Below are 14,518 nucleotides of genomic sequence, written 5' to 3'. Positions count from 1 at the left end.
AACTGTTTTTTTTAAAAATACCCGGCTACGTATGGGCATAACCGTCGACTACGTTCTTTAACTCACACCAGCTGCGTGATTGATAGACAGTTGGAGTCACGAGACCCAGGAGTTCCCGCGCTTCACACTCCATTGATAAGTCTCTCTTCATTCATGTTGAGCTGTTCACTCATTGTCTGGCTCCACTCGTTATCTCCGTTTATCATCGTATAAAAGCTAAAGACGAACATATTTTGGCACGGTTTGTTTTATTTTGAAAGTCGCTTAGTGTTTTAGGTAGTTTCCGGTCACAACTTCCTGTCCCGCTAGGGCTTCCCTTATGCGTCACAGCTCCGCGTCCGGCAAAAATAGGATGGCTGCGTGCTAGCTGCGACATGACGGACTAGCCACGCGGACGGACTGCAACGGAACAGATGCAGTGTAAGTTGACACATTGGCTGTTTTACAAACCACCGACTACATGTTACATGTGTATGTAGTATGTTGTATGACTGTTCTGTTGGGTTTATTTTGTAGTATACTACTGAGGTTTTTAGTTTAATATAATAGAGCTACAGGTAATGGATTTTAATTAGCCTTTATTGTTATGTACAACAAAAACTATGGGTGGATCTTGGCATTTTTGTTACTTTGTTAATCATATCATAACAAGATCATCATATTTTATTTGCTAGTGTTTTAACGGAAACACTATCAGCGCCTGAATCTGGTGGTGCTGATGAAGTTCAAAGCCCCCACGTTCCATCCTGTTAGCTCCAATTAGCTCAAACAGCCTGCAGGTGAATGCTAGCCTTCGTTAGCTCACAGCTGTTAGCTCGCTCTAGTTACAGGCTGCTTTCTCCTTAACGGCTCCACCTAAGCTTAGACCAAAAAGTTATATTGTTTACTAAAAATAAATCTGGAAGAGATTTTTATTTATTTATTTTATATACAGCTGATGAAAAAAACACTTACGACTAATCCAAGTATGGTTTAAAAAAGTGAATCAGAGATATATATGAGCTTTTATGAATTTTTAGAAGTAAACACCTCTTTTATAACTGGACGTAACAAAATTTACTTGTGTTAATTTTGCATCAGTTCACTTCTATCTCACGGACCGTCTGTTAGTGTTGTTGTATTGTAGTTATAATGGCGACTCACTCCAGTAGATGGCAGTAATTCACCAAAGGAGGTTAACCATGAAGTTGGTTGAAATTTGAAATGTTGTAATCAGCTTATTTTCCATCAGACTCTTGTATTATTAACTTTACTCCATGTAGAGTGTAGTATATAAGGCCTTAAGGAGCCACACCTTGAAGGTTAAAAAAAGAAAAAGGTCAGAGTTGTGAAAGAAAGTCAGGAGGCAGAGCGCTGCAGGAGCTTGGTGTGCTTTATTAGCTACTGATTAAAGGTAAAGGACGTGCTTCACTCCAGAACCTACATAATCTGAAGACACAAAACACACACTTTATAATTGTGACGGGCCTTCAGTATCGAGGAGGGAAGACTGAGGCTCGTCTGGTTCAACTCTTCAGGAGTGGTTTCATCATGGAGGAGGTAGACGGTGACTAACTCCTTCTAGGTTTCATCATTTCTGTCTCTCCCTGTAGATTCCTTTAAATGCATCATTTGAAGCTAGAACTACCAGAGCTGATTGTTTCTGTGAGACTTTAGACAATAAATGTTTATATTTATAAATATCTTTTAAATTTACACATTAATGGACCAGGACGTGTTTTCCTCAGGTAGCGTCTTAAACCATATAAATAGTCTGTCTTTAGTTGAAGTATTTATATGTGTCACGTCATGATGCGTATGTCACATCCAAAGGCAACAGGAGCAGCAGCATAAGTATGAGAACAGACCAAAGAAGAAAAAAAACACGAATCAAAAACAGACACAGAGCTAATAAGAGCTACACATTGCACTAAGCCACAGGAAATCCATCGGTTTGCTCCATGGATGCGTCTCGCCCACTCTGGAGGGACGATGGGCGGGCTCTTTCTTTAAACTGCTTCCACATAGTTGGCGGGCAGCATGCCGGTCTTGCCGGTGCGCTGCACGGTGCCGTACATCCAGCCCTCGTCGATGGACTGCACGTTCACGATGACGTCGCCGTCTTTGAAGGAAACCTCGTCATTGTCGGCTGCTGCGTAGTCGTACATGGCGCGCACGGTTTTCTGTGGAGAAGAGGGGTCAGAGTTTATCTTCTTATCTTATCTTATCTTTAGCCATCACAATGTGGATTTGTGGATTTCTTACCCCGGTGGTGGAGGGGTGTGAGGGGACAGAGGAGACGGTGGTCTGCTGGGTGGCCACAGATGATGACCTCTGCTGCAGCTCCACGGTCTTAGCGTGCTGGTAGCCTGCAGACGTTGAAGAACAGATGAGCTTTAGTCTCATCTTAGACACAAAGAAAAACCTCCCACATGTGATACTATGTGGCTTCCTTACCCATGGAGGACGCCATGAAGCCGTTGCTGTAGAGGGACATGTGGTGGTCGGCGTCCTGGGACACCTCAGACTTCTCATCAGCCAGACCGCTCAGGGCGCTGGTGGAGCGGGAGTGCTCCTTGCTGCGGCGCTGAGCTTGAACTGTTGGGAAAGTTAGACTTAAATGCAGTTCTTTGACCTGGTGTGACATCAAAATTCTTCCATTGTGGATTGAAAGATCCTTCTACTGGGATCTCTTTGAGGTTTTCCTCTGACCTGACATCATGTGCAGACTCCTGGACTGGATGTTGTCCTCAGCAGGGTCATAGTCAAACACAGAGCCGGGGTTTGTGCGCCACACACGCAGATCTGAGGACACAGAAACAAACACAGTCAAGAAACTGAAACTTCAAGGCACCAAAGAAATCCAGGTTGTTTGGATATTTTTACAGTTTCTTCATAGAGCAGATGTCTCGTATTTGAAAGATGAAGTAAATAATTAATGTCTGTGTACCGGTGATGGTCTCCTGGTCGTGCTCGATGGCACGCCTCCTCTCCATCTCCACCACGCGCCTCTGGATGCCGCGGTAGCTGATGTCGCTGAAGTCCTGAGTGTTCTTCTTCACGCGCTCGGTCACAGGGTCAGAGGTGGTGGGAGTGAAGCTGCCCTTGCTCTTCTCAAAGTCCTCGTGGTATCTCACCTGAAAGCACAGGTCATACATCACCATACCTACCTGTTTACTCTGTCAAACACTCTTCTCTCTATTTTTCTTTCTTTTCATGTGCTAGTATCAAAGACTGTAAGAAAACTACACATCATGTTCAGCTCGTAGTAAGGCCTCCAAAAAACCTGCTCCCCCTGGTGGCTGGCTGCAGTATAAGTCAAAAAGTCTACCTCCCCAGTCATTCCAGATGGGCTGTGGTCAAACTTTAAAAAATTAATACACCAGGTAGAAATGTTTCCCACGTCCGACTGTTGTGATGTAAATATATCATTTGGCTGCCTCAAATTCAAGTCCTCTTTTGTCTGAAAAGTTTCATTTCCAGAAAACTTTGACTTTTTATCTTATAATTTTGAACTTTAATCTCACAATTTTTTTTAGCTCATAAATTTTAAGTATCTCAAATTTGGACTTTTTATCTCATAATTTAAGCTTTTAATCTCATAGTTCAGACTTTATCATCTCATAATTTTGACTTTTTATTTAGTAATTATGACTTAAATATCTCGTAATTTTGACTTGTTATCTCAAAATTATGTTTTTACTATCCCATAATTTTGGACATTTTATCTCATAGTTATGACTTTAGTGTCTTAAAATTATGACTTAATTATCTCATAATTTTAGAATTTTGATCTTTTAATTATGACTTTAGTATCTCACAACAGTGAATTTTTATTTCATAATTTTAATTTTTTAATCTCGTAATTCTGTTTTTCATGATTTAGACTTAATTATCTTATAATTTTAACTTTTGATCTCATATTTTTGATTTTTTTATCTCACAGTTATTAATTCTTCCCTCATAAATTTGACTTTTAATCTCATAATTATGAGTATTATTTCATAATTTTGACTTATCTCAAAAATTATGTTTATTTTTTTAATCTCATAATTTTGGAATATTTATCTCATAATTATGATTTTAGTATCTTACAACTGTGAATTTTTGTTTCATAATTTTAATTTTTAATCTTGTAATTTTAACTTTTTTCATTATTAGACTTCATTATCCCATAATTTATTTATTTTTTTTTTACTGGCCAAAATAGGTTTCCACAACAAAGAGATTAGACTCTTGAAAGAAAAAAATATATATTTATGTCCCTGGGGTTTACTCAGATTCTCTCATAGCCTCTACTGCACAGAGTCTGGCTGCCAATGGCGGCGCCTGTGACGGGGGAATTTTGTCTTCAAAACCGTACAATGGTAAATGGCGAAGCAACGCTGTCCACTCTGTATACAGACTATGATGAGTATGATGGATGATGGGATGTGTGGACACTGTTAGGATTTCCTACTCTCCCTGTAGCCAAACACTGATGTTCATTTTGTGCCACAGACTCAGTTTAGTCTTGAAAATGTATCAAAGAGACGCCCTAACTTATAAGATAAAAAAGGTCAGAAAGAGGGGAAAGGGAGTGACATAATTTACTAAATGACCCCTAAGTCTTACTCCTGAAATGATGCGCTGGGTCTCCCTGACGCGCCTCAGCTCAGGTGTGTCCAGGATGAAGGCGGCCTTGCCCTGGACCTGCTTACGGAAGCTGTCAGAGTACAGCACCTGAAGGAGAAGCAGAAGACAAGCAGTGAGCTCCTGAAACATGTGACACCTGAAGCCGTCAAACAGTAGCCGTTAGCATCCACAGCACAAAGGGTGTGGCTAAAAGGTGAGGGGACACACACACAGCTGCTGGCAGAGGGAGCTGGGAGATTATTGGGGCTTCAGACAGATGAATTAGCAGGGAGGGATTTCTACTTTCAAAGGATTAAATCAAACATCCAACATCTTCAGTCTGAAGGGAGATGAAGTTGTTTCAACATTTCAATGAGAGGAGAGGTTAGCGGTGATGGTACCACAGGGAGCGCAGAGAATTAATACAATTAACTAGAGCCAGGGGACAACTCGGTTAGGAAAGGGTTAACCAGAGGGAGAACATCTCCTGTTGTTCTGGAGGTACCGAGCTAATGTTTTCTTGGTTCCTTTTCACCCGCTCCATCTCAGGAGTAAACACCACAGGGGTTCCTTTGGCTGAACTGTCTTTATACAACACCTACAGGACAGAAGCACAGCACCCGAGGGCGCCAGTCAGACTCTGGACCACACACAGACCACACACCTATAGGACTGCTTTCATAGACTCAGGCAGGAAGAGTTTTTAAGATGTTTCCCAGGTTGAATCATCCCAGAAAGAGACTTTCTGGAGATTTGTTGCTTTTTGGAAAATTTTACAGCAGCGTCTGAGAAATTGGTCCTATAGAGTGACTCATCCTGGCAGCTCCAGAAAAACCACCAGGATCTCTGTCTGTCGCAGAAACACACACTGAGAGAAAAAAACACACCTGTCACGCTTCAGCGGGAGGTTTAAGCTTGTCATTTGCTGTGAAGTGGAAATTAATTTGAGCAGCGGCTCTACTGGAGAAACAGCTTGGCTGCGGGTTAAAAGGGACTGTTTACAGAAGATGAAGGGAACCACACACCAAAGAGGGAGTTGATTTAGCTCGAGGGTTGATGGTTTGAAAAAGAAAGAGGAGGAAAGAAAAAAAAGAGAGGAAAGCACGGATGAATTAAAGCGACATTAGAGTCGAAGCGGTGATGATGGCAGGGATGGAGATCAGGGAGTCACAGTCTGTGGAGGGATGAAGGGTGGAGGAGATGAAGCCAAATGAGAAGCGTATGAAGGGATCTACTGTCCACTCAGTTAAGAGCACACGTTTCGTTTGTTTTCCACTACCGAGCTGATGTGCTTCTGGGTTTGTTTGACCCTCTGCACCTCGGGGAGGTCCGGTATCGCTGTGCTTCGAGCCGGAGAGTCCTTGTACTTTATCTACTCAACACATGGTTTGGGTTGGTGCAAAGAAAGGTGGAGGGGAATGGGAGAGAGCAGGTGAATCAGAGACAATCTCAAGACGAGAGAAACACAACACAGCAACAAAAACCACAGCAGAAATGAGACATGGAGTTAAAACACACTCTGATCCTGAGAAATGGAGAAGCAGGTTCGTTTTGTGGAGCTGATGAGCGTAAAATTCAGGATACTTCAGGAGAAGGTGGTGAAGGCTCTGGGGGGTTATTATGACGGGGGTTGTTGGTGGAATGAAGAGTGAAGGAGACATGGAGGTGAAGGTGTGGGATCACTCTGAGGAGTACCGTGCTAATATTGAGCTGATTGCGTTTAACTCGCTCCATCTCGGGGGTCTCTGATACTGACGTGCCTTGGCCAACTCCTGCCTTGTACTGAAGCTTTGAACAAGACAGCATAAAAAGTCAGATATAGGAAAAAAAAAACTCTCAAGGAGGATTAGTTTAGTAGAAAAATGATGTTTGGAAAAAAAAGCTTGTTAGTTTCGATCGAGGAGGAAAGAAAAGTAATAAATAGAAAATGAAACCAAAGGTGGGAGAGATGGAAAATGAGCTTTTACAGACTTTAAAATAATAAAAATGTCACCACAGCTTGTAAACAGGATGACTTTTAAATATCATTAGGATGGAGGAGGAAAACCAAACATTAAAGGAGTATTCCAAGTTTTTAGAAGGTGGTTTTGGAGGATTATAATAAAGTTTAAAGAACACTGCAGTCTTTTTCTCTACCAAGCTGATATTCTTCTGGGTTTCTCGGACCCGCTTCACCTCAGGGGGGTCTGGTATGGCTGTGCCTTGACCCACAGAGTCCTTGTACTGAAGCTGCCCATTGCATAAACCACACAGATACAGAGTAAGACAGAGACAAACAGGAGCGCTAACACCTTCATCATTCACGACAACACAAAGAAACACACGACTATTACAGATTAAAGTATATTCGTCACTCTTTGGGTGAGTTTAGTTTGGTATTGTTTAAAAAGATGGACAGGAAATGGAGGAGGGTCACTCTGTGGGGTACCGTGCTAATATTCTGCTGGTTGCGTTTTACTCTCTCCATCTCAGGCGTCTCTGGTATGGACGTGCCTTCTTCCACTCGTGTTTTGTACTGATTCTTTGAGCGGAGACAAAAAAAGTAAAAACTGTTTGTGACACACTCACTCAGCTCAGATTAGCTTTCAGCTAAGGAGGGGAAAAATGCCAAAGTAAGAAACTGAAAAATCTGGTATTTATAGAAATAAATTGTGGGTAAAATCTTGAAGGTTGTTAGGATGGAGGAGGGAAAATCAGAGCTAAAAACACTCGAGGATCTGAAAGGTTTCTGGAAATGATTAAAGGGAGAGGATAAAGGGTCACTGCAGTCTTTTTTCTCTACCAAGCTGATATTCTTCTGGGTTTCTCGGACCCGCTTCACCTCAGGGGGGTCTGGTATGGCTGTGCCTTGACCCACAGAGTCCTTGTACTGATGCTGCCCATTGCATAAACCACACAGATATAGAGTAAGACACAGACAAATCCAGACATTCACAAAAACAGAGACACAACTGAAAACATCATCAGAAATTAGAGTGTTTAAGTGGCAGTTTGGAATATTGAGTTCATTAATAACTTAAAAAAACGGATGATAAATCATTAAGTTTGTGTCTTTAGAGTCTAGAAAGAATGAGATGAGAGGGAAAATCCTACAGAGTCTTCAAAGTTTTAACCTGTTTTAAAATGTTCTCCTACAAAAGCAAGTCTTTCCTCACAGACCCAGAAGTTAAAATGTAAAACTCTGTAGCAGAAATAAAATAAATCCTCCTCCTTGAATGGTTGGTAAAATCTAAATTATCTTCTGGTGTTTGTTAAGATGAAGAAACTTAAACTTGATCATGATTTAGAGGAGATGATAAAGGGTCACTGCAGTCTTTTTCTCTACCAAGCTGATATTCTTCTGGGTTTCTCGGACCCGCTTCACCTCAGGGAGGTCTGGTATGGCTGTGCCTTGACCCACAGAGTCCTTGTATTGAAGCTGCTCATTGCATAAACCACACGGATACAGAGTGAGACAAAGACACACAGATACAGACAGGTCCAGACATTCACAAGAACAACAGCAACACACATAAGACAACTGAAAACACTGTAAAATCATTAACAGTAATATAATCGAGTATTTAGAAAGAGGTTTGTTTTTTAATTTAAGTCTGTATTGGAAAGAAAAATGGATGATTCTTTATTAAGTTTGTGACTTTAGAGTTTAGAAAGAATGAAATAACATGATAGGAAAAATCCCACAGAGCCCCCAAAGTCTTTGCCTAATAATGATAATTAATTTTATAAAATCACTAAATATATAACCTCTTGGGTCAAGGGTCTGCAACCTGCAGCTCTGTAGCCTTTTTTTTATTTTTCTTACAGAGGGTATTGATGATTGAAGACACATTGTGTTGTCAATAAAGCCTCCTACCTCCTACATTTTTCTTTGCCTTTTATTTTTTTGGCACATTTTTAAAAATTTTATTATTTTCTTTAGATGTATAAAAAATCCTCATGAATCTTTTGAAATTTAAAAAATAGAAATGTTTTTAATTTGGGAAATAAAAATAATATTTTTACATTTTTTTAACTTCTTAAATTTTCAAAAAATTGCAAATTTATTGAATTACAATTGTTATTTTAATTCATTGATTATTATTATTATTATTATTATTATTATTATTATTATTATTATTATTATTATTATTATTATTATTATAATTATTTTTATTATTATTATTTTTATTTTTTTTTTGCAAATTTATGAGTTTTAAAATTCCTGTATATTTTTTTTGTCAATTTCTATTTTCATTGGAAATTCAGCAACTTTTTTAAAATAAATTTTTGCTTTTTTTAAAAAAAAATTGATCTAAAAAAAAATTCTTGCAAAATTTATCAAAAATAAAAAAACTAAGAAATCACATTCACAATTTCATTTATTAAAAAAAGTCACTTGATCTGAACTGTTTAGAATTTTGTACACTCTACAGTCTGTACTCATAAGACAAAGTTGATTTTGTGGCTCAGGAATGACTTTAATCCAGGTGAGCTGAGGCAAAAATGGCTCCTATAAAAGCAAAAGTTGCAGACCCCTGTCTTGGATATTTTACTTATTGCCCATATATGGTCCGTCTTGCTTGTTAAAAAAAAAAAAATGTGGCTGAACGAGAAAGTCAAATTACAGGCATCAAAGCGACTACATGAAGGCGGCTAAAAAAAATCCTCTTTATCTTTTTACAGTAATTCATTAGACTAAAAACAAATCTTTGTGGGCTCTGTTCACTTTTATCATTAGTAAATTATTTCACTAAACTAATTACTGAAATGAAACTAAAATAAAACTAAAACACAGTTATAAAATGTCTGTTTAAGAGATGTTGTCACGTGACGTGTCAGGAGATTATTGGTACGTTAGGTAAGGAGGGATCATGGAAGAAGGAGGTGGAGGAGGAGATGAAGGAGGGCAGGGTCACTCTGTGGAGTACCGTGCTAATGTTCTTCTGGTTGCGTTTAACTCGCTCCATCTCTGGAGTCTCGGGTACAGCTGTTCCTCCACCCAAATCCTCTTTGTACTGAATCTTAACATGAATAAAAGCAGGACTAGATGCTTTAATTGATTTCTAAACTCAGCTTTGGTGTGACATGTGCAAACAGTTGGAAGACACAGATAGATCAGGACAAACACAGAAATCAACATTTACAGAGAAATTTCTGGACAAATCCACAACAAAACAAAGAACACAAAACACTCAAGCTCTGCTCTAACTTATAAAACTGTTACTCTACAGAACAAGAGTTAGTTGCATGAATTAAAATGCTGCAAAGAATAAAAATGTACATTTGGTCCAAATAAGGGGAATAAGGGCTGCATACCAGCGTTTGTTATAGATGAGGGAAAAAAAAGTTAAAAACAAATCAAAATATCAGAGAAAATAAAAATAAGATGTGTTATTAAAAAAAAATGTGAAGGAAAAAGTCTCGGGGTAGATACCAAGCTGAAATTCTTTGTATTCTCTTTAACACGTAGCATTTCAGGAGTGTCCTGTACAGAAGACACTTTGCCCTTTATGTTTTTAAGGTCAATCTGGTATTGAAGCTACAGAGAGAAAAACAAAAGGTGCAGTTAACATGTTTCACATGATCAGAAAAGATGAGAGGATAAAAAGTAGGAAACAGAGGAGAATCTGAGTCTAAAGGACAGTTCTTCTCTCAGGATTAGCTTTTTCGGCTTCTTCGCAGGAGTGAAAGATACTTTACAGACTCAGGGACGATTAAATTACAAGAGTTTTGACTAAACAGGACGACAGCAGGCATTACACTAAGAGTCCAACAAAGTATTGAAGATAATACTTTACAGAGACAAACACAGGACGAACATTCAGTGGAGGAACTCGAAGATGCAGATCCTGCGTCTTAAAACCACGTCTTTACTCACAGTGCTGAAGTTCTTCTGGTTCTCGCGGACTCTCTGCATCTCGGGAGTGTCAAGCACTGGCACATAGTGGGACATGGTCTTCTCAGCCTCCTCTTTGTACTTTTTCTGCAGAGGAAACCCACAGTCAGGAGGATTTTTAATAGATTACTTTCAGGGAGCTCGAGGCTGTTAGGACGACTTGTTGTCTGTGGTTTACCTGGCTGACGATGTTCTTCATCTGCTGAGCGTGGATGATATCAGGGGTGTCGATGACGGTGGTGTAGCTGGCCCTGTCCATCTCAGCGGTCTGCTTGTACTTAGTCTAAAGAGCAATATCTGTTAGTACAGACTCCAACCACAGTCCAACTCCATCATTCTTAAAAACCACAGGATCCAGACCTGACTGAGGATGTCAGTAGCGTTTCTGGCTCTCATGAAGTCGGGGGTGTCGGTAGCCAAAGCCAACATTCCTTTGCCCTTAATCTCCTGCTCCAGTGCCTTCTTGTACTCTCTCTGTAAACATCACAGGTGGTTAAAAGTTACATTTAAGCCCTCATTTTAAAGAAAAAAAACAGAAATGAGGGGCATATATGACAAGATTTCTCCTCATTCTTTGAGCTGGGGCTGCAAAACCAAAACCGGGGTCAGGTAAGTTAAAAGAAATCAGGAGTTTTAAAGAACAGTGACGGGAAAGGGACACCAGGATGGGTGCTGGGTGTCAATCAAAAGTCAGAAAACTGTGAAAGTTAAGGATCTTTTGTTAAAGTTGTTAAAGAATCTACAATTTCAGTTGCTTTGACAAATAATAACTTGTTCTAGTTCAGGGGTCTGCAACCTGTGGCTCTTTTACATCTTTGCAGTGGCTCCTTGTAGCTTTAACAGTTTTATTGAAATAAAGAATTCTTATATATGATTTAAGACATTGGCACTAAATAAAATCCTGCGTTAACATTTAGTTGAAGTAAATCTTCATCCCATCTGTCAATAAAGCCTGCCACCGCTCTACTTCACCTCCTACAACATCAACAGCCCACCAACTTTCCATGCACCTGTGGCTAACCTCAAGTTTTACAGCCCTGGGAAGATAACTACATCTACAAAAAGACTAATCTGGAAGAAAATACTGATTTTAATTCTGAGTGGATGGATTTATATACACATGCTTGATATGTGGAAAGACATTAGCAAACAAGTAAAAATGATGAGTTGAGCGATATTACCGATATATGTTGTCAGTTCAAGTATTTTTTTCAAAATTTTTTGAATATTTTGCACATTTTGGCAATTTTTATTTTTTGGAATTTTTGTACATATAATTTTTTTTTAAATTTATGAATATTTTCATGATTTTTTAAAATAAAAAAATGAAATGAATGCAAATTTCAGAAATAAAAAATGTTATTTTTGCATTTTTTTTTTACTTTTTTAATTTTGGGGGGAATTTTGCAAATTTATTCAATTAATTTTTTTTAAGTTTTTTTGATAAGTTGTGAAATTTCAGAATTTCATGCTTGACGTATGGCAAGAATTGTGCAAACAAAAAATGATGAGTTGAGCAAAGTAATCAGTTCACTTTTTGAAATTTGAATTTTATACCATTTTTAAAAAAATTTTTAGCAAATCACTGAATTCAATGCATTTTTTCATGTCTAAAATATTTTTGAGTTTTGTAAAAAAAAATTTTGTTTTGCAAATTTTTGAAGTTACATTTTTTTTTTTAGATTTTTGCAACTTTTTGAAATGTTAAGATTGCTACATCGTTTTGCTTTTTTGTGTTTCAATTTTTTTAATTTTTGCAATTTTCCGGAATTTTTGCAACTTCAGAAATTTTAGCAACTTTTTAAAATTTCAAACAAAGGTTTTACATTTTTTGCAATTTCTTGAATGTCAAACCTTTGTTCTGGTTTGCTAATTTGTTAAATTATAGTTTTTTTAATATATATTTTTTCAAATTTATTAAAATTTAAAAAAATCAAGACATCATATGGACATTTACATGAATTGAAAAGTTTCCAGTTTTGATAATTATTCACTACATTTGAACTATGTTTACAATTTTATACACTCTATAGTATTTATTGTGAAGATAAAGTAGATTTTGTGGCTTCTGAATGACTTTGATCCAGGTGAGCTGAGGAAAAATGGCTCATGTAAAAGTAAAGGTTGCAGACCCCTGGTCTACTGAAGGAGACGTTTAAGTTCATGATACATCATGGGAAAAGGAGAGAGCTGGAAATTAGTGATGTCAACAAGCAGGGACGTGTCAAACACAGCTGGCGCCCTTTTAGTGTGATCATGAAGCTTAGTAAAGATGACAGGATTCAGCAGATGATGCACCAGGAGCGGGATTGTGGGAAGGCACTCGGATGAGGCTGTGATGCCGTATCCATCACCTTACAGGCTGCCGTACCTCACACAGGATTTGAGTGGCATTCCTTGCTCTCATAAGCTCCGGAGTTTCCTCCAGTAAAGTGAGCCCTTTACCCTTCACTCCCTCTTCTAGATCCTTCCTGTACTCTCTCTACAGGACGGAAGAAGAACAGAGAGACTGCAGACAAAGAAGGGCAAACAGGCAGGCCAGGCCAAAGCAGAAAGACAGGCGGTACGACCTTTGAAGCTCAAAGTCACCAAGCCTCCAAGATAATACCTCAGATCTTAAAACCTTAACTCATAACAAGATTATATTTCATAACTTAACAGAGAGAGTGGAGATGTGGTGACTTTGGCGAGAATCCCGATAAAAGACAAGAAAACGTAATTTTATCACAAACAACATGGAAACAAAAAACTGCAATTCAGATCAACGTTTAACCACAAAACCATAACAGTAACATTTAAACAAACACATGCATGCAAACTGACTTTTTAAACATCAAACTGTCCTTATAGTTCTGAATTAAGGAGTTTAAGACGTCACAAAATTAACAACTCTGCTACAGGTCAGGATTGTTCAGAGGAAGGGGAGATGGATGGATGTTGGAGAATTAATAGTTTATGTCTCTGAAGTGAAGTGGGTTAAAAAAAGAAGAGGGAAAAAGAAAGAGGGATTGTGGGTATGATGTAATCTTAGTATTAGAGCCCAACCAATTACTGATATTACTGATATTATCGGCTAAATTGTGCCTGTTCGAGGTATTTATGTGTGCGATATGTGTTCAGATTTTCTGCCGTTACTGTGTCGTATAATACAGCTTTCTGAGAGGCTTAAAAAAGTCTGAAATGCCTCTAACATCAGTAATCTGATATTTTCCCCACTCTTAAAATCACGTATCGGTCGGGCTCTACTCGGTGTGATATTAAATCCAGGGAGAGGTAATCGGGGTACGTCACTCTCCTTTACCTCGCTGGCTATTTTGGTGGCGTGTCTGACATGAATCATGGCAGGGGTGACCTCCAAGCCTGAGAGGTTCTTGCCCCTCATGTTCTCCTCAAAGTCCTTCTTATAGTCTTTCTATTGGCCGTGAAGATCAGAGATAAAGACAAGGGACAGACAGACAGATAGACGGACAGAGCACATATAAAAACATGCCAGCAGAGCTTTTCATAATGCAGTTACCTCCTCCTGGCCGGCACCAAAGTCTTTAGAATAATAAATCAGCCTGTCTGAAATGTGTTGAGCTTTTTGAGATATATATATATAGTTATGAGTAGTAGTGTGCTGATCAATCTAAAATATTGGTATATTGATGCCAACGTTGGGATCAGTATTGATCAATGCTTGGGTGTTGAGATTGATACTTAAGTTTCGGTTTCTCTTCTCTCCATACTCTCAATTGCTCATGTGCTCATAGCTATCTAGATAGATAGATAGATAGAAAGATAGATAGATAGATAGATAGATAGATAGATAGATAGATAGATAGATAGATAGATAGATAGATAAATACGATAATTTTTGTGGCCCTGGGACTCTGACTGATTGGCCACCCCTGATATAGGACACACTACAAAAAACAAACATTTCTCCATATTTAGCTCTAGGACATCACTTTTTATGCAGATTTAGAAAAAAATTGGCGAAATATATCTGTGAATTATTATATTTAAATGTTAAATGTATTATCTTAATGTTAAATGTTACAGATA

The 14,518-nt window shown here is 38.5% G+C and overlaps 1 protein-coding gene across 1 annotated transcript in view; it reads right to left on the bottom strand.

Annotated features, from left to right (window-relative positions):
* Nucleotides 1-1,364: 1,364 nt before the first annotated feature.
* neb (nebulin) overlaps nucleotides 1,365-14,518 on the bottom strand; it is a 64,344-nt gene continuing 51,190 nt past the window's right edge. The window contains exons 122-139 of the mRNA XM_074695060.1: nucleotides 13,773-13,883; nucleotides 12,843-12,953; nucleotides 10,832-10,945; nucleotides 10,650-10,754; nucleotides 10,454-10,558; nucleotides 10,010-10,114; nucleotides 9,504-9,596; nucleotides 7,022-7,114; nucleotides 6,730-6,822; nucleotides 6,289-6,381; nucleotides 5,873-5,965; nucleotides 5,099-5,191; nucleotides 4,594-4,701; nucleotides 2,930-3,116; nucleotides 2,692-2,784; nucleotides 2,437-2,577; nucleotides 2,245-2,348; nucleotides 1,365-2,162 (exon numbers count right to left, since the gene is read on the bottom strand). Of these exons, the coding sequence (XP_074551161.1) occupies nucleotides 1,989-2,162; nucleotides 2,245-2,348; nucleotides 2,437-2,577; nucleotides 2,692-2,784; nucleotides 2,930-3,116; nucleotides 4,594-4,701; nucleotides 5,099-5,191; nucleotides 5,873-5,965; nucleotides 6,289-6,381; nucleotides 6,730-6,822; nucleotides 7,022-7,114; nucleotides 9,504-9,596; nucleotides 10,010-10,114; nucleotides 10,454-10,558; nucleotides 10,650-10,754; nucleotides 10,832-10,945; nucleotides 12,843-12,953; nucleotides 13,773-13,883 (2,016 nt within the window). The 3' untranslated portion in view covers nucleotides 1,365-1,988. The remainder of the gene's footprint in view (nucleotides 2,163-2,244; nucleotides 2,349-2,436; nucleotides 2,578-2,691; nucleotides 2,785-2,929; nucleotides 3,117-4,593; nucleotides 4,702-5,098; nucleotides 5,192-5,872; nucleotides 5,966-6,288; nucleotides 6,382-6,729; nucleotides 6,823-7,021; nucleotides 7,115-9,503; nucleotides 9,597-10,009; nucleotides 10,115-10,453; nucleotides 10,559-10,649; nucleotides 10,755-10,831; nucleotides 10,946-12,842; nucleotides 12,954-13,772; nucleotides 13,884-14,518) is intronic.

Source organism: Halichoeres trimaculatus, unplaced genomic scaffold (genome assembly GCF_033239565.1).
Source record: "Halichoeres trimaculatus isolate MK-OKI-2021-1 unplaced genomic scaffold, fHalTri1.1 fHalTri1_scaffold_19, whole genome shotgun sequence".
NCBI lineage: Eukaryota > Metazoa > Chordata > Actinopteri > Labriformes > Labridae > Halichoeres > Halichoeres trimaculatus.
Note: the sequence above shows the minus strand (reverse complement) of the source record. Positions and strands in the feature narration are given on the sequence as shown.